Source organism: Manduca sexta, chromosome 17 (assembly GCF_014839805.1).
Source record: "Manduca sexta isolate Smith_Timp_Sample1 chromosome 17, JHU_Msex_v1.0, whole genome shotgun sequence".
NCBI classification, from domain to species: Eukaryota; Metazoa; Arthropoda; class Insecta; order Lepidoptera; family Sphingidae; genus Manduca; species Manduca sexta.
In genome coordinates, this window is record NC_051131.1 from 3,443,337 (window position 1) to 3,463,503 (window position 20,167).

Here is a 20,167-nt window from a genome sequence, read left to right on the forward strand (position 1 = left end):
TATGCTGTCGTGGGATATTTTACATTATTTTAAGGAGAACATTTCCGTCATACATGAGTTCTGTGTAGCTTTAACCATTAAGGTTGCACACGCGACGGAAGCTTAAAAAATGGAATATCTTCTCCCGTTTTCCCAACATTTCCCTTCACTGCTCTGCTCCTATTAATTGTAGCGTGATGAAAAGTATACTATAACCAGCACAGGAGTATGACAAATAATTGTACCAAGTTTCGTTAAAATCCGTCGAGTAGTTTTTGTTTCTATAACGGTTATACAGACAGACAGACAGACAGACAAAAATTTTACTAATTGCATTTTTGGCATCAGTATCGATCCCTAATCACCCCCTGATAGTTATTTTGGAAATATATTTCATGTACAGAATTGACCTCTCTACAGATTTATTATAAGTATAGAAGATATAGAAGATTAATAATTATTCAAATTAAATTGATTAATGTAAGTAATACCTCCACTGTGGTTCCGCGCAACATTATTATTCGGCAACGATATCGTGCATTTGTAGGTAATAGGTACTACTGCGACGTCTATTTCTGCTATCAAGCGCAAGCGTCATTGTGTAAACGTACCTCATATCGTTCGGCAGGATCTTTAACAGGAACTGATAGATAGCAAAATATAAAAACTGGGATTTGTAAGGTCTAAGCTTGCAAGGTTTTCAAAAATAGGATCATATGGGTACTGTATACTGTATATTGGATAATATTATCTGAAATATTCATTATATCATTTAAAAGTAGCAAACAATGAATTCAACATTGATCATTGTTTTGTTTTCATCGGGGAATAAAAGTATGAATTAAAAATATTGACATCTGTGGGGTCCTTAATTTTATTGCTTGGCAACTCACACGCTGTCTGACATCAGACATGACAAGAGTTGGTTTATCAATGAGGGCGATGTATTCTTTATGTTTTGATTTTTATAAAATTTCTAACAATTAAAAGTGGGTTTTAGTTATTAAGATTATGTGATTTAATTTTAATTTTAAGTGAAAAGTGCTTAAGTATTAGGATAATTTCCTAAAAGTGCTACATTTATGAAAGTTTGGTCCTAATCGTTAAACAAGGAATTGCTCATTGATTATTCACTCGATATTCCTAAAAATAGCTAAGATATAAGTAAAGTTTGAATATGGGTGATAAAGAAGATTATTTGACGTCGTATCGAGTGTTTTTCGAGAACTTTGCGGCCACTGTGAATCCCGAGGACCAGCTACCGGTTCACATAGCTGGTTATACCATTACCGAAGCTGAACTGCCTGGCGAAGTACTTTACTGGACGACTCAATATTTGACAGAAAAGTAAGTTTTGTAATTGTACCGAACAGGTTTAATGCAATGAGTTTCTAGCATATAACAAGTTGTTTGATAAACACACATGGACTTGATAAGCGATAAGCCGGGTACATTCTGAATTAACACTATTCTTTCCAATCGTGATAACAATGTTTACAAAGAAAGAAAAAATGTTGAGCAAAATATATATTTTTTTGATGATTCATACATGGCTCCCTAGCCTCCAGACTTTGATTTATCAATGGAACTACTTATTAATTAGTAATGAATAGTTTAAATTATTATTTTTTAGTACATAATCACAATGCTTTCTATTGAGAACTAGTAGTCATAGGTGACAAGTGTGATATTCATTTTATACTTATGTGAAGTGTGGAATTACATAAAACATTAATACAGAATATACTTCAAGTAATATCCTACATTGTAGAGATAACAATAAAAGCTAGCATAACTAGATATATTATTTTTTTTAGGGTGGGTAAGAACCATCAAAAGTTATCGTAGCATACTTTATCATTTTAGAGTAATACCATGTACCAGGAATAGGGAAGGGTGTGGTCTACTGTCTATTTTTTCACCTATCTAATCTTAGACAATACAGTTTATACTCCTTATTTGCATTCATTGTTAATGTACAATTTATTTTTAGTATATTTTATCAATAAACCTAAATAATTTTAGTACCAAATTTTATAAAATAATTTTAATATTTATACCCTAAAAATTTCACTATGATGTCTAAAAATGTTCACTGTCTTAATTATATAATTATTGATGTTTAGTGGTGTTTAGTGGTGTTTAGTGGTGTATAATGCATAAAAATATTATGCAAACACATGATGTCATAATGTGACTTTAAAGTAATTCTTCTGGATTATAAATGCACTCATAAATTCTTATAAAATATACACTACTTATACAGATTGCAGAATCATTCTGAAAAACAAATGAAAATGATAAAATTCCATGACAGTCTAATCTAGATTGAATTATATCATCTTGTAATATAAATTAATTGTCGAAATGTTTTAACATCTTGCAAGTTTCTCTCTTTGCTACATATTATGGTTTTAGATTAATGGATAGACAACTTTATTATTGCACAGACAAAAGATGAAGAGCATAAGCTAAGTAATAGGCATCCTTTGCATATGGGACCTAAAAAAGAGGTGCCTATTTTATGTATATGTCAATGCAAAACTAAAAAAATCGAAATATTGTTGTAGATATTTTAAAATATTAGATGATGTGCAAATGTTCTGGTGACCAACCTGATGGAAGTTATACCATGCAATTTTTTACTGCCAGAGAAATTGCATTTCCACATTGTTTACCTTTAATAAAAAACAGTGATGATGGCTTTGGAGTATGAGAGAGATTAGAGATTGATAAAATTGCTTGTGTAAATTTCAGAATATTATATTTTTTTAAATTTAATTTACCATTGCAACACATATATAATAATTAAATTTCATACTAATAAATCTTTTATTTCACTATTTTAATCAATGATTACCTTATGGCCAAGTTCAATGAACAAACCCAATCTAAATCTTCTAGAATCAACAAATCAAAAGAAATGATTTGTAAAGAGGAAAAACATGTTATTGGTCCTTTCCACTCACAAGATCGATTGGAATTGTTTATTCAAGTAGTGATTAGATAGTGTTTTCCCTTTGACTGTCATTTTACGAAAACTAGAAATTAGCAGATCAATGATTGCTTAATAAAGTTCATTGTTAAGGGAGTAAATATTCATGCATTGCACTGAACTTCCAGGCATTGACCCTTAGGGGATTATACGCGCTCACTTTGAGTCACCTTTGTTTCTCCTAGACTACATGTATTTTTACGTGCACGCACTTGCGATATAAATTATATAGCTAGGTCTGCCTAAAGGGCGTAATATATCTCATATTGCTTATAGAATATTAATCGTTACGTCGTGCCGTGCTCGCTCGGGTCCGATATTTTATGTTCTTTAGGACCACATTTGTGTTACTCATCCTGCATCACGATTATAAACACGTAGTAAGTGAGGCGTGTCCTTTACGGCGTAGTTTTTATAATGCGGAAAATTACTATGTTTATTTATCGTACTGTAATTTTTTCTAATCTCGTAATTTTACGCACATAAATACTTGTTTAATAGATCTTTTTCCCCATATGAATGACACGCTAGTCTTCTTATCGCTCTATTAAAATGAAATATACTCTTAAATCATGCAATCATTTCGATTTTGATATACTTAACCGTATACGTATAATGTATAGTTTAAAATGAATAGATCTTTCTTCTTGCTTGTGATTGTCACCGTGTATTGATCAGTGATTTAGCCAATGTCGTGTAATAATAGCAGATACAAAACAAAAAGAGATTAAAAAATCCGATCGCTATTTTCACCAACTTTGGTTTCGAATTATAGGAAACATAATAAACAAAACCTATATAACCGAATAGATCTTCAAAAACAACTAGAAATATAATATGGCAATTTGCCTACGTATTTAATTTCATTAAAAAATCTACGATGAAAACTAAACTGAATATCGTAGTTTACTTTGTTCCATAGCAGAAAGTGTTTGCTAAATGGCTTGACAGCATTCATTTTAAGAAAAAAATATTATGAATTGTGCTAAAACGGAATTCTAGGATTAAAATATAGACCTCGAGTTTTAAATATTGAACCGGTTTCATTAAGTTCTACGATATTATAAAAAAACACGGTGCCACTAAACTAGCTATGTGCAAAACACATCATCCAAAATTGCCTCGTATTTGTTATGGATTCTGGTTGAATATTCATCAACTCTTTTCCAAATATTTAAAATGACGATTCTTCAAGCAGAGCATTTAGCTCACTTGGTGTTTCACTCTTTAAATTAACTAGACTGGAAAGATTTTACAATCGCACCGAATGTGGTAACGGCGACGTTACAAAATTGGTTGAAGGTGTTTAAAACCCCCTGTATTTAAAAGCTATAGTTTGCCCAATACCTAAAGACGTAATGCTTTCTTGGTAATGAGTGGAACATCACGCGCTACCGCATTCATGGTGTCTATATGTACATTTCAAAGAACCTAGACCATTAGCCAGTCCGGTGCCAGCTTATCGATCTTTGTTTATTACTTGTTCATTCATTATTACGTGTCGTTACAGGGCTTGAATTTGCTAGCGGCAGACATTACGCTTTTAACATGCTACATTTTGTAAAACGCTCCAATTATTTCACACATTGCAAGAGAGCGTAAATTTGGTGCTACGATGCCAATTGCCGATGTTTGATGCACATTATGTGTTACGTAAAACCTTAAATTGTTACAATTTCGATATTTTGTAGCCTTTTACTTATTTATCGTAGCAATTTTTTTTATTTGTTGCTGTTAACAACGGCAGGACAGATAATGTAATTTAGGACCAATCAAAATTTCTCTTGAAAATATTATATAACGTATTTTTCAAAATTATAATACTTTTACTATAGATTTTATTATTTACGGTCGTTTTCAATAAACGACCTCAAACTTAATTTTGACCCGATCTCGGGAATAAATCAATCGCAGAAGTCATGAGTAAGCCCAAAAAAAACTTTATTGTGATTTGTCCATTTTGCGATGTTCAAAAAACCGATTGGGAACGTTTATTGAAGACGGCGGTGAGTCTATAACTGGTTATATTATTTCGTGACATGAGAACTGTCCTATAGCGGCATCGGAATGTTGTATCACAGTACGACGCTATTGTTTAAATATTACTTATTGAATTAATGCTTTATAGTAAAGAAACTTGAAAACGCAAATACCTACTGAAATTCAATCATAATTATACGCATGCTTAAATGCATTCAATAAATTACGCGCTGTATAATTACCACATAACACGTACACAGAATACAGTAAATACTGTGAAAATTTTTTGTATTTACTACACTTTTAACAGCATTTTCGAAGCGCACGACATTGTGGACATTATTTTTTCACATTATGAGATTGGGCAGTGGAATTTTTAACTGCCCACGTACAAGTGCGTAGTAATAGTGTCGATTGCACCAATATCCTACGACCAAACAATCTCAAAATAGACTTGCGAAACTTGGCAGTCTGCGATGGCTGAGGTCATTTCATGCAGTCATCTACGATTGCATTGGAGTCTGTACCTACGATACAATGCACGCTCACGCTATACACTTTCTATTTTTTTTAAAGTTGAAACAATTTTTTTAAGGTCTGTGGGTTGAGGTCGTAGGATGGCTCGGTGGACGTATAAATTGGCGCGAGAAATCGCGTGGGACGATACGGATGCTCCTGATAGTAATGGCGGCAGGAGTCAACGCACTGGCGACATTGTGCACTGCTCCAATATTCACAGTTAATTACCCAACGTACCTGTTCATGCAGCAACGAGCTCTAATCTGCTTTATCTAGTGAGCTGTGGGTGTGTTTACAGCGCATGCATGCAATTTGCCTCTCATTAGCGTACATTATCGAGTACTTCGCATTGAACTATCTTGGGAAACGCATTTATCTCATTAACATGTCCAAGAGACCAAAAGTATATTTGACTATAAGTAAAATAAGGATGTACAAAATGCTCGTGTCAATATGACCATAGACGTTTGCTTTCTTTTCCAGAGCGGAGCAGTGACCTCTTTATATATCGTACAGACAGACAGACGTGCACGTCCGCATTTTGTTTTACAACTATCAGACTGCCGAAAGTTAAAGAATCCAACATATGTTTCATTACAAACTAAATGTGAACGTCCGCTTAGTTTTTTCCTTTAATCATTGGGGAAAATTAATATCTTCGTAACTAATTATGCTACTTTTGATTATTTAAAACTTTTAGTTAAAGTGTCGTTTGACTAAAATTTTATATTAAAACCGCCATGTTTGATGTTTTTCACAAGGGACTCTTAACAATATAATTTGTTAAGTTTATTAAATTATGACTTGTAAAGCAATTGCATTGACGTAAGTTTGTGGGTTTTATTGTGTTGTCTGTTGTCGAGATTTTGCGACAGTTTCATGACTAAAAAATAGAGACTTATCCATGTTATTGAAGCTATGTTTGAGACTTTGTAATTGCTTCTTTAATATTTTAATAAAATACGAGGCATGCTCGACCCGGCGGAAACTAAATTCGATATTTTTAAAAAGTGAATGCGTCTATTTATATTTAGCTTATAAAAATAATTGTAGTTGAACGTCATATTTGCTTACGCACGTAATACAAAATTACTAATCTAATTTTACTTTAACACAATTGCTTAAAAATATACATAATATTATACAGCATAGAGAAATAATTTTAATATTTATTCAGTAGATTTCTCTATGCTCTAAAATGATGATTTCTATAATTTATTAGTAATTTACAAATTCGTTTATCATTAGACAGCGACGCAGCAAAAATATATTTCTTAGTTCTTCAAACAAAACTAAACAAACGCCGTGGCTTAAAAAGAAACCATCATAGAAAGCTGATAAAAGAACAGCGATTTTCACGTGTTCTTTTTGTGTGATCTCCCGGTTTATGTGCGCGTATAAGGCGACCCTCCAGCTTTAGTATTTCAGATGCGATCGATGCCAAAGTCGTCGTCAAGCGCTCTGTAGCAGAATCATCTCCCTCGCCGGATTATCTTTTAAAAGTACGGCCTTGTAAGTTTTTATGTTATTGAGCACGACATACGAATGATCTATACAAAAGATTACTCATTTATATATATAGGAGTATAAGTTAAATAAATGCTACTTATAATATAATTGTCTATTAAATGAAGGGATGAAAAACATCAGCGATTTCGGGTATCGATCATTGATCCATACGAAAGTGTTAAATAATTGAACGAAACATAAATGATCAAAAATCATAATTTTGGAAAAATATCATAATTATAGAAAATTATAGTATTTGAGAATCGAGTTTACGTTTAAAAAGATAATAATATTAGTAATTACACTTTTGGAGTACTTATGTACGTCCCAATATGAGTTTGGAATAATATACAAAAATATTAGGTATATAGTTCTTAGCATTTTACGCGTAGGCCGCGCCGCTGTGCCGAAGTAAAACTATTGATCAAACTATTTATAATTTTAGCATGCCACCTATCACATCATGGGACGGAACACACTTGGCGAAAAGTGAATGCCCCGGTTGCCCCTCTGCATGCCGCTTTAGGAATAAATGCGTGATATGTGTGTGAAAACATGTCTAGCACTTATCAGCAATAAATAATTATTTTACATCAAACGCCGTAAATGATTACTCTGGTAGCTCGGAAATGAACTTGACTTTAAAGATAAGCTGTAGGTAATTGAAATTCACTCGTGGAATGCGTAAACAGTCTTTATAAAGCTCTGTTGACCCAGTTGGTTTACTTTTATGCTTTGGATCGACGATTTTTAACCTCTGTGAATAGTGGCTTCCTCAAGCTTTTTGGATCATGAAAGCTTTCACGTATAATTAATGTACTGGTTGTTTATAAATTTTAAGCTAAAAATTAATTTAGGTTAATTTATGTTTGTAAACAAATTTTAATTATTTTCATAAACTTATTTTGTAGTCCAACATGGCATTGTAATAACATCTAACTTCATTTAAAACAATACAAACTTAGCCCTCTTTCATGATCTAGATACTTTACCAAAAAAAGTATACACGATAATATTTCAAAGTCTAATCCATGCTATAATATCCTATAATATCCATGCTAATAGGGTCTATATTTTATTTCAGACAATGCCCACAAACGCTAATGACGCCTCTGCGGCGGATAATACTTGACGAGGTGCAAGCAGCATCGAAGAAGCAACCCAACGAGTTCGGATACAAATCCGACGAATCAGGTGAGTAAACAGAAATATCGCTCAAGTGTAATATCGTACCACACTGTTGCTAGCCAAAACCACGTAGGGTTATTGATTTTGTTCGCCGAGATATTGTTTCCAATGTTCTACGTGCTACATATATTATCAAGAGCTTTTACTATTCGGGCGTTATCGAAATTTTGTATATTAGGATTTTTCGAACTTTTTTTAAATAAAAATATTACTACAACTGTCTTGTAAACTATTGTATTGTATAGTAGGTGTATTTAAGGTTGAATATGGTATGCAAAGCCCCCGTAAGCGCACTATTTTATGAACTAGGATAAGGTTTTTATACATTGAAAACTAAGTAATTATACATTTTATTTATTTCGAAGATATCACTTATACATTTCTTCTTTAACTTCTTTATAAGAACTGCCAATTTCTTTAATAATAAATTCGTTTATCAGCTAGATTTAGATCTATTTAATTCAAGTTCAATCATTTTGCACTGAAGCTAATGACTGGTTTAATGACATTTTATTCTTATTTATTGTTGTATTTCTTAGTATTTTAAACTCCATTAATTCTCAGTATATAATGTATTTACTGTTTAGTAGATATAGGTAACATTAAACAAGCATAATTTATTATAAGCAACATGCGAAAACGCGTAAACGGTAATTACACAACTATATCACTGTTTGGATTATTCATAAAATAAGATACTGTTTGTGTTTCAAGTAAAATAAAATAAATAAAAATAAAGGTTTCACCTATTTGGCCTCTATGAAAGTTTGATGTTATCTGATACCGAAATCTCGGCTTTTTTAGATAAAAGCGATGTATAATATTTCATTCAATATCATATGGTTTGCGACCGCCAATAAAAAATTGATTACATTGATTGACATTAGCAATTGGATGGTTGACGCACGCACTTTTATTGCTTGTTAAAGGATTGCGGAGGTCTCGTGTCGTTCGCCATTCATTGTGTGATTTCGCCTTGTCACAATTCTGTCACGTTATGCCAGTGTTTCTCAATCTTCATTATACGTAATAGAAATAATGAACTAGGAATTGGTACCTCAAAACATGTTTATGAGTCGAATGCTTCATTTATTCACGTTTCGTTAATATTTTGGATAAAAATTAGTGATTACGTGAAAGAGTAAAGTTAATTTTGTATAATTTACAACCGTTGCTTTTTGCAGTCCTTTTATTTGTGTTACAATAAAGCCGTAAAAATTATATCGCGTCAGCCCTTCATAAAAACACGGGCTCGCAGACATGCGGTAGTGGGCAGGAGGTACCGAGCGGGAACGGTTTTTCGTAACACTATTACATTTGTTACGGGCGAAATGGTCTGCAGAGATATGATATCATGCAATCTCGGTCTGTTTGCTCAGTTACATCATCCTCGCTGGCCGTTGTGTACATCATCGTGCCCACTCGAACCAGGTTTTATGTAGTAAACAGTTCAATTGAGTTACGATAAGTAGGAGAAGGTTTTTACTGTTATGCAGATTACTAAATGGAAAATAAAAAAAATATACAAATATTTTAAAATAATATGGTATAGAGATTATTACGTTTGTACAATATTTTTTCATTGTGGAGATTAATATTTAAAACTTTTGTTGCGTTATGACATGGGTATATAATTCGTGTGTAATTTCGCAACAGTGTTGGTTCATTGCATTATAAAACTTTATTCTTTAGCCAAATATGATAACACATTTTCATTTAATATGTGTTTATATTCTTGCCAATTATAATTAACGTCGTGAGATCCTCGCTTGAAACACTCTTGCATGTAAGGGAATTACGTCACCTCATGGGAAAAAGTGCTAACCACAACGACGTAGTGTGCGGTATCATGGACGATGTCCAGCACTTATTCGTAGAATGTGTTAGGACAAGGCCTATAAAAAAGGCTGCTAATAATGCTTTTAGTATTAATTTATTGAAGGTTGGGGCCTACCAAAGTAATTTATCGAAACCCCTATCTGAAGCCACTATAGGTATGATGTTTAGGATATGATGGGGCTGACATTGTGGTAAAGACAACAAAAGCCTCAAAAAGGAATTACGCCGATACAAAGGTATTATAATATTTTTTTTAATAATAAATAATAATAATATCAGCCCTGTATTATATACTTGGCCACTGCTGAGCACGGGCCTCCTCTACTATTGAGAGGGATTAAGGTCGTAGTCCACCACGCTGGCCTAGTGCGGATTGGTAGACTTCACACACCTTCGAAATTCCTATAGAGAACTTCTCCGATGTGCAGGTTTCCTCACGATGTATTCCTTCACCGTTAAAGCGAACGATAAATTCACAAAGATAATTTAAATTATATTTTTTTTTTATATTATAATATTTTGATTAAATGCAAGATAAGGCACTTGCCTTATATTTGTAAGCATAATCTTTTTCAAGTCCTCGCAAAGATTTTATGAAAAATCCTTTATTGCTATTGATTTTAAAACCTAGTCTGTAAGTGTCGTGATTGCAAATTAAAAGCATTCATTCCATCACAAACTTTCTTTAACACATAAAGAGCAATTAAGTACTTTTCTACATCTGTGTTTGATTTTAATGTAGATGAATGGTACGAATTCCGGTAAAACAGATACTTTTATTTAATATGACGTCGTTATGAGTCGCGGTCCGCGGAGTACAATATGATTGATTTCCGACGCAGGTATTTGTTGTGATAAGATGCGGTAGATGTCACGTGACTTGATTACTGGCGTATGTCGCGTGTGCTTCAGGTTTACTGACCCTTCAACTCGTCATAACTCGATGATAGTGATGTTGATTATAATATCAGCCTTGTATTATATACTGTCCCACTGTTGGGCACGGGACTCCTGTGCTACTGAGGAGGGATTAGGCGTTAGTCCACCACGCTGGCCTAGTGCGGGTTGGTAGACTTACGCGATGTTGATTATATTTTGGCAATGCAAATTTTGGTAATGTACACACTACAAGGAAATCTATAATTCTTCTTCTTTTATATTATGGCTGTCACTCTTTATCGGTGATTTGCCAATGTTGAGTAATAATAGCAGATACAAAACAAAAAGAGACTATAAAATCAGATCGCCATTTTCGGTAAATTTATTGTTGCTGAACCTATCTATAATTATTTGTTTTCTTAGTTTTTTAGACAATGCACCATTTACATTATTGTACTAACGTTTGATTTGTGTTTTTTTAAGTCTATAAATAAAAGAAAATGTTTGCATATATTTAATATAAAGGCAAATCAATGGCAACGTGGGTAGTTATCGGTAAATCTTAGCGAATTCTTCAAATACTTATATTTGAAGTTATCAGTGGATTATATTTTTTTCTTTGTTTTTTTGTTTTGTTTATTATTTTGAATGAAGAAAGCACAAACTTTATTCCACAGCTATTGACGTCCCTATCTTCAACGAGTTATATAATGTTAGAGTTCATGGCGTTTAAAATCATTTTGTGAGTTACTCAAAAACTTTACTGTGAAGTCATATGTCTTAATTAGATTTTAAACAGTAAATACGATAATGCTTTCAGTAGCAATCAATACAAGGGCTTTGTACGAAAACAATGATATCGCTTTCTTCTATAGTTTATCAAGCTTGGTTTATCAACACTAATAATGCTATATTATATTCGTTATCATATAAAAATTCTATACAATAACGATGTGCGCCTGTTTTCACTCACCGTTGTTTAAGTTTTGTTGATTCTTATCCTCTAACATATTTATAAGTGATGCGCGTCTGTCTGTTTATAGATTTAGATGTCAATTGAAGTTAACCAAAGGGAGGTGGAAACGGAAATGAGCTACATTTAGGCGGCGGTGAAATGTTCTTGACAAACTACTTTTCCGTTTCGGCGGCTGGCTCGATGATATCTTCTAAAGAATAAAATTAATAATATTATAACATGTAACAGCCCACACTACCTGTGCTTATGGGTTTATCTCAATTAAAATATTATTAATTCTTAATCTGTGACGTGTTTGTTGTTTTATTTGCGCCGATCCCCCATTGGAGTAGGAAAAACCTCTATCAGTGCAGGTAGAAGAACTTTCACCAATACAATATATGCATAATTTTCACCAACAATCCTTTTTAATTTCCAGTATACATAGCCCTCCGACTGATGCAAGCTGTAACTGCGCGCGTGAACAACGTGTGCCTGCGCTATTTAGACAATGCCCGACTGGACACACTGCCCCCGCCCCCGCCGCTTGCGCAGAGAGACCTCAAGACAGTGTCATGCGCGACAAAGAATTCCAGACGAGTCATGGAGGATCGGCATGTCGAGATTGGAAACTTGGAGGCCCTGTTTGGTATCGAGGTGATTATAATTTTTGAGTGTTTCGTTAATTATAATGATTTAAGAAGTTTATTGAGCTATAATGAGGGATAATAAAGTATTTTTTATACGTGCTCAGCTAAGTGAGTCCAATGAATTTGATGGTAAGTGGGGTGGGGTTTAATAGAATATCGACTAAAAGATGATTACCCTTCGGCAGTCGACACAATTATGCCGGCCTGTTGGAACCGAATATACACAGTTTGATTTCGAAACGCTGCACAATTACGCGGGCTACTATGGTCGCTATCCGGGTGGATATAAAATATATCCACCAGCAAAATGGCACACAACCTTTAGCGTTACACTAGATATTATGTTGTCTATTATATCTGTCGTTTTCGGTTCGTTTACCAGTCTCTTCTATAATATTATATAAAGCTGAAGAGTTTGTTTGTTTGTTTGTTTGTTTGTTTGTTTGAACGCGCTAATCTCAGGAACTACCGGTCCAAACTGAAAAATTCTTTTTGCGTTGGATAGCCCTTTGTTCGTGGAGTGCTATAGGCTATATATCATCACGCTATACCCAATAGGAGCGGGGCAGTAATGGCTAATCTCAGGAACTACCGGTCCAAACTGAAAAATTCTTTTGCGTTGGATAGCCCTTTGTTCGTGGAGTGCTATAGGCTATATATCATCACGCTATACCCAATAGGAGCGGGGCAGTAATGGCTAATCTCAGGAACTACCGGTCCAAACTGAAAAATTCTTTTTGCGTTGGATAGCCCTTTGTTCGTGGAGAGCTATAGGCTATATATTATCACGCTATATTCAATAGGAGCGGAGCAGTAATAGGTAATCTCAGGAACTACCGATTCGAACTGAAAAAAAATGTTTGTGTTGAATAGTCCTTTATTTGTGGACCGCTATAAGCTATATATCATCACGCTATGACCAATAGGAGCGGAGCAGTAATGGCTAATCTCAGGAACTACCGGTTTGAACTGAAAAAATCTTTTTGTGTTGGATAGCCCTTTGTTCCTGGAGTGCTATAGGCATATCATCATGCTATAACCAATAGGAGCGGAGCAGTAATGAAACATGTTGCAAAAACGGGGAAAATTATGAGTTTTGAGAGCTTCCGTTGCCTGCGCTGCGTAAACGGTTAAAGTTATGCAACAATGATGTATGACGGGATTGTTTTACTTAAAAGTTCTAAATAATATAACAAAAGTCCCCCGCTGCATCTGTCTGCCTTAACGTGTTAAACTCAAAAACTACCAAACGTATTAAGATGAAATTTGGTATGGAGACAGTTTGAGACCCTGGGAAGAACATAGGCTCCCGGGAAACTACTATTTTTATAACGGAAAACTTTAGCCTGAAAAACTTTATAACGCGGGCGGAGCCGCGAGCAAAAGCTAGTTCATTAATATAAATCTTGTCGTCCTATATAAAAAATATCAACAAAGTATATTCTGACTCTTACCATCATCACTACATAGTATAAAACAAAGTCGCTTTCTCTGTCCCTATCTATGTATGCTTAAATCTTTAAAACTACGCAACGGATTTTGATGCGGTTTTAATAGATAGAGTGATTCAAGAGGAAGGTTTATATGTATAATAACATCCATTAAATAGTGGAGAAATATTGCACCCGTGCGAAGCCAGGGCGGGTCACTAGTATTGTTACAAGAAAGTCACCCGCATGACAAATGTTTGTTCTTGCGTCACCATCATCACATCAGCTTTGCAATTCGATGCAATGATGTAACTCTTATGCAAATCCACATATTATATTCTGTGTACAGTTCACCTACTTATGTATAAATTTCCATATATTTATGCATATACAAAATCTATTTGTATGATCCTTGATCATGCTCTAAATGGCCAGGTTGCTTTAATTTATGCTGTATTGTGTTGTTACTTCCGATAACTTAAAATGTTTGATTATAACACGTATAGTTGCTTACATATTACATTGTATATTTATTGAGTACATACATAACATAAATAACATCACGCATTTATCCCTCAAGGGGTATGCAGAGGCGCAACTAGGGCACCCATTTTTCGCCAAGTATGTTCCGTCCCATGATGTGATAGGGGGCGAGCCTATCGCCATATCGGGCACAAATTCCAGACTCCGGGCTGATACTGAGCAGAAAAACTCAAATATCACTTTGCCCGACCCGGGATTCGAACCCAGGACCTCAGAGCGCTATTGTACCGGACATGCAATACAACTACGCCACCGACAGTCGATTTATTGAGATTGGCGATTTATTGAGTAATACCAGAAATTTCATTTAATAATTATGTTCATTGTATATTGTGTATTTTTTTACTTGTATAATTCTCTGATATTCTAAACTACGTATAGTATACCATATAAAGTTATATATTTCAAAAGCCAGAATTAAGAGATTGTATTAATGAATTATTTAAAATTGCGTACATATAAGTTGACTGCGTGGGTTGCGTAGTTGTACTGCATGCGCGGTACGACAGCACTCTGATGTCCTGGGTTCGAATCCCGGGTCGGGCAAAGTGATATTTGGGTTTTTCTGCTCAGTATCAACCTGGAGTCTGAAATTTTAGTCCGATATGGCGATAGGCTCGCCCCCTATCCCATCATGGGACGGAACACACTTGGTGAAAAGTGGGAACTTGGTTGCGCCTCTGCATACCCCTTCGGGGATAAATGCGTGATGTTACGTATTAGTTGTTATTTTTGGAGTTATTGTTATTTATAATACCACAACATGGTATTTTGGAGAATACCATGTTGTGGTATTATGAATGATTATTAAGTACGTTAGCGAGCGGCTGAGTCACCTGATGGTAAATGATTACTACCGCCCACGCAGTGCCAGTGGAATTAAGAGTGTGTTTCCTCAATGATGGAACGAGGAAAAGATTTGTGGGGCCTCCGGAAATTTCACTAACTGTACTACGTGAAATAACGTAGACTTTATGTCTTTTTTAATCACTCTGATTAAATTAGTTTATTATTATCCTGCAAATAAGATTGTAATTGTTTATACATGGAAAGTTGAAGAATTAAATCGTAATGTAACCCAGCGTCTGTGTAGACACCACTTAATAAGCTGACTCAATTACCTCAGTAATGGACACGCTTTATCTTGACCAAGTTATTACTCCACTGAATTTTATAGTATACGTTGTGTAATTGTCGATAGTGTGTCTAAATAAATAAAGAAAAATACTAAAATCGGTAACCTTAATAGAAAAGACTATGCCTAGAGAACTATAAGGATCAGGATAAATAAAGTTATTTTTAATTGTTTTATTAGAAGCCGCTACGGCTTCAGCCCTAGGCTCCTATTACACTCTTCTATGATCTTCCATAATTTTGCTTTGATAGTTGTAAGACTTTTCCCGTCCTCAAACCCCCATTGCAACTCTTGTAAGCCAGTATCAGCAATGGCACGTATTTTATAATATAACTAGCTGTGTCCGCAGCTTCGCCCGCGTGGAATTCAGTGTGTCACAGTCAGTCAGTCATCACAAAGTTTTTCTCGCGTAAATCCCGACCCACGAGATTTTTAGATTTAATTAAATAGAAATATAGGAAGGGCTTGGAAATTATGATTGATGTTTGCCAGCATGAATAACCTTTCCACCTACAAAAATACTTATAACACTGTACTATGGGTACGTCAGCGTCATCTATTTAAAAAATTGATTATAAAACTACGGGAGTAAATTAACGAGAATATAAGATAGCCTATATGTAGGAAAAACCATATTTCATACGAATTCTTTCAATAGTTTCCAATTTTACTTTTTACAATTTCAAACATTTTCATAAACTCGCATTTATAATATTAGAGCTATAGTAATCTGAGCCTCGTATGTTGCAGACGACAGAGCCGACGAGTTTCTACGCGGTGTACGACGGGCACGCGGGCTCGGCGGCCGCCACCTACTGCGCCGCGCATCTGCACCAGTACTTAGTGGAGAGCCCGCACTTCACCATCGACCTCAGGAGAGCGATGCGCGACGCCTTCCTGCGGACTGACGCTGAGTTCATCAGGAAAAGTAATCAAGAGGTTAATATCGGATGATTTGTTTCAATATTTATTGTACACTATCTTTATCAGATCAAGTAGGTACGATAGATTGTCCATTGTTCTATATCACGAAGGCGGAAAATGGGTCCCTTGTATGCGAGGTGTCGTTTGGGTAGTAAAGTTTATTTCTATCACTAAGCATTAGTGTGTACTGTTTTGTTCCGTTTTGAAGAACATTGTAGTCAGCGTAATAACTGGCGATTATGAGATTTAACATAACCACGCAGTACTTTTTATTTAAAGTTCTTTATGGTGTTTTTAATGTTTATACGTGTGGTCGTATGGCATACCATCAGGCGAGCACCATGCTTGTCTTGATATTCAATTGTAATAAAAAACATGTTTAAAATACGACATCGACAATAAGTGTAGGGGTGCGGCATGGATCTGCCCGCTTTTAAAGCCCGTGATTCCTTTGAAGCTCGCGGGCGGACTATACATAGGTGTTTACTTATATAGAATTTCGTCAGGAACCGCGGCATTTAGTGGTATTAGCCGGTTTTTTCTGTGTACTAATTGTGTGTGTGTGTGTCTGTGTGTGTGCAGCGCGCGTGCGGCGGCAGCACGGCGGTGTGCGTGTCGGTGCGCGCGCGGCGGCTGCTGGCGGGCTGGGCGGGCGACTCGCAGGCGCTGCTCGCCAAGCGCATGCGCCTCATGCAGCTCGTGCACCCGCACAAGCCCGGCCGGCAGGTAACACGCACGCTTACACTGCTTTACTACAATACCAATCAGGGGCCTTATTCTCTATCCCGCACGTTATTTTAACAGTGCGTAACAAGCACGTAACACAATGCATCATGTTAAGGACTATAGAAATTTGGCTTACAGTTTACCATTCCACGCACATTTCTCGAAGATAACATGACACGGCCGCGTTACGCGTTTACACTATCATACATAATAAGGGCCCAGTTGCGAATCCGATTCCTGGAATCCACCGAATAATTAAAGCTGTGAATCAAATACATTGGTTAATGGCGTGTGTTGCTAATGCCGTACGTCATTCCGTCCGCCTGCGCGTGTCTCTTGTCTATTTTCAAAATTATTGTATTCTGAACTCCTGCACCGTGTGCGAATATTTGTCCGAATCGGAACCTGTTCTAACCGCCTGAATCTGCATCCATCCATTAAACGAGGAATGCAGGTCCGCGGAACTGTGCCCATCCGGACCTTCACAACTTTACCCTGAACAATTGCAATGACGGATTTATATTGGCCACGTTATGGACTTTTGAAAAAGTAATAAGTATTTGATAGACAGGAAATATTTTGTTAAATCATCGATGATTTGATTGACTATTGGCCATTCCCTAACAACGATTCTAATCGTTACTCTTACTCCTAAGCGAAAATGAACCAATCAAAATGAAGTTGATGTTATTTAGATTGGATTATTATTACTATTAACGTGTAGTTAGCAGTGAAGATAGTTTATTGGAATGAGCCGAATGTGAAATACAATAGAAAATTTCACTTGGCATTGACTACTTCCATCAATCTGACGCAGTGCTGTAGATATAATTAGATACATTGCGGTTCGACCAGAGAACTTGCATTTTTTTTTTTTGTACTCCCGTCAATGTGACCCCACGGCACTTGATGGTAAGTGGAATGAGGTCCAATAGAATGTCGACTGACGAGAGATGATTACCCCTCGGCAGGCGACACAATTATGCCGCCATGTTGAAACCGGGTATACACAGGCTGATTCCGGAACGCGACACACTTCGTGGGCCAGTATATCGAGTTTTCACACCTTGTGTACGGAGGTCGCTATCCGGGCGGATATAAAATATATCCTACCACCAGCTTTGAATTCATGTAGTTTGATAATTTCAAGAACCTGCTAAAAACATGCCAGCTCTATTTTGGCCTGTGGTTCTGTGTTTATCTAACAAGACTAATTCCCTGTATGTTTTAATTTGGTGTGTGTTGGAAATTTCTATCTCAAAGAAATGCATTTCTTTTTCTGAATAAATACAAAGCTTGGTGGCCATAGAATTTAGTGCAGTCGCATTTTTAATTTTATATTTTCGACGTTAGCAATCAATTTGCTATATTAAGTATTGAAATTAAAAAATCATGAAATGCCGAATTAAGTGAATAATTTGCAGGACGAAAAAGATCGAATAGAGTCATCAGGTGGAACGGTGATGTACTGGGGCACGTGGCGGGTCAACGGACAACTCGCCGTCTCGAGAGCTATTGGTGAGTAATTTAATATTGTTTATCTTAGGGTTACCTACTGATTATGCAAAAATTTTAGTGTAAAATAAGATATTAAAAAAAAGAAAAATTAAAATAGATTTTGCAAGGAATGATTCTCGCGGAAAATATATAACTTAGCTCATTTATAGTGTGAATATGTAGTGTGGGTCGCCATATTGAAAATTGTTTTATGTCTGTCTACACCAGAATCATTGGATTAATGCTGGATATATTTTTCGATAAATTTATTTATGGGATGTAAATTTATTTCATCGATTTTCTTTTCGTTACATTTGAAATATAGATCAACAACATAAGCAACAATTCAAATTTAGGTATTCGTCTTATATTGTCGGTTTCGATACGCCGCATTGCATTGCATTATATTATGGCGATCCTTGCGGGACATAATGATTCTAGTTGGCTGGCGTTTAACTGACTCCATTGCCATCGAGGATCATTAAAGATATTTTAAAATATAAAAAAGATAAATACAAAAAACATTATTTTAACTCTTGGTCTCTCGTGAATCGCCGGCGAGCCATGACAGCTACATGACATTTGCGTGTGTCACGGGATTATAACCTTATATACTACATATATACTACATAATAAGGTTATTTTTCCGTCACACGCGTAGCTGTCAATGTTTGCCGGCAAACATTCAGCTACCTCACGGGTTAAGAGGTTATTCAAGCGTGTGAATTGCTTTGGGTAAGTGTATATACATTTAGGCACCCGTAAAGCGGTGCGGACCTTGAAGGTATTAATTAGTCAGCTTTTGTTTGATCATAAAGTCGATTTTAAAAATTACCGAAAGTAAGGTCAATGACATATTAGTCAGCATTGGTGAAACTTGACATATAGCAATATAATATTTAATGAATGTTCATATTTTTTTCTTAAAGCCTGTTAATATAAATACAAACTATGAGTACATGTTTAAATCGAATAGCGAAAATCATTGAACAGATTTGGACTCAATTTGGTAAACAAACAAAGCAAGCGCTGGATTAACACATGGGCTACTTTTTGTCCCGGTTTTTGTTATAAAAGATTTAGGTTTCCCCCGTGGACTTTTGCTCGAACAAGAACCTGCGGGCGAAAACTAGTACATAAATAAAAGTTATTATTATTTTTTTAAAAGGATAATATTTTTATTTTGTTGTGCATACATTCATTTATATACCATTGCTATAAGGAAAGTATTTATGTACGTAATTCTTTTTTGAGACATGTTACTTGCTATATAATATAAAAACGGGAAATATAAATGAGATTAATATGAGATTGATCGAGCGTTTTTCAACTCATGCAAATAAATTACAACAAATTCAAATATCATTGCTGTGTTGAATTATTTTTCAAGCGAAAGTCAAAGGCCCATATTTCACATTG

General features: G+C 35.3%; 1 protein-coding gene across 1 annotated transcript; it reads left to right on the forward strand.

The window, feature by feature from the left end:
• Window positions 1-624: 624 nt before the first annotated feature.
• Window positions 625-18,831, forward strand: LOC119189601 (protein phosphatase 1F-like). The gene is made up of 6 exons (XM_037439765.1): window positions 625-1,326; window positions 8,067-8,176; window positions 12,283-12,500; window positions 16,352-16,540; window positions 17,108-17,251; window positions 18,676-18,831. Exons 1-6 carry the CDS (start codon window positions 1,157-1,159, stop codon window positions 18,775-18,777), a joined length of 933 nt encoding a protein of 310 aa, XP_037295662.1. The 5' UTR covers window positions 625-1,156; the 3' UTR covers window positions 18,778-18,831.
• The last annotated feature ends 1,336 nt before the right edge of the window (window positions 18,832-20,167 follow it).

Excerpts from the sequence above, each read along its gene's own strand:
- LOC119189601 (XM_037439765.1), top strand. The coding sequence starts at position 1,157 with ATGGGTGATAAAGAAGATTATTTGACGTCGTATCGAGTGTTTTTCGAG. Across the intron at positions 8,177-12,282 it reads ATACAAATCCGACGAATCAG|TATACATAGCCCTCCGACTG; the intron begins GTGAGTAAACAG and ends TTTAATTTCCAG. Across the intron at positions 17,252-18,675 it reads CGCACAAGCCCGGCCGGCAG|GACGAAAAAGATCGAATAGA; the intron begins GTAACACGCACG and ends AATAATTTGCAG.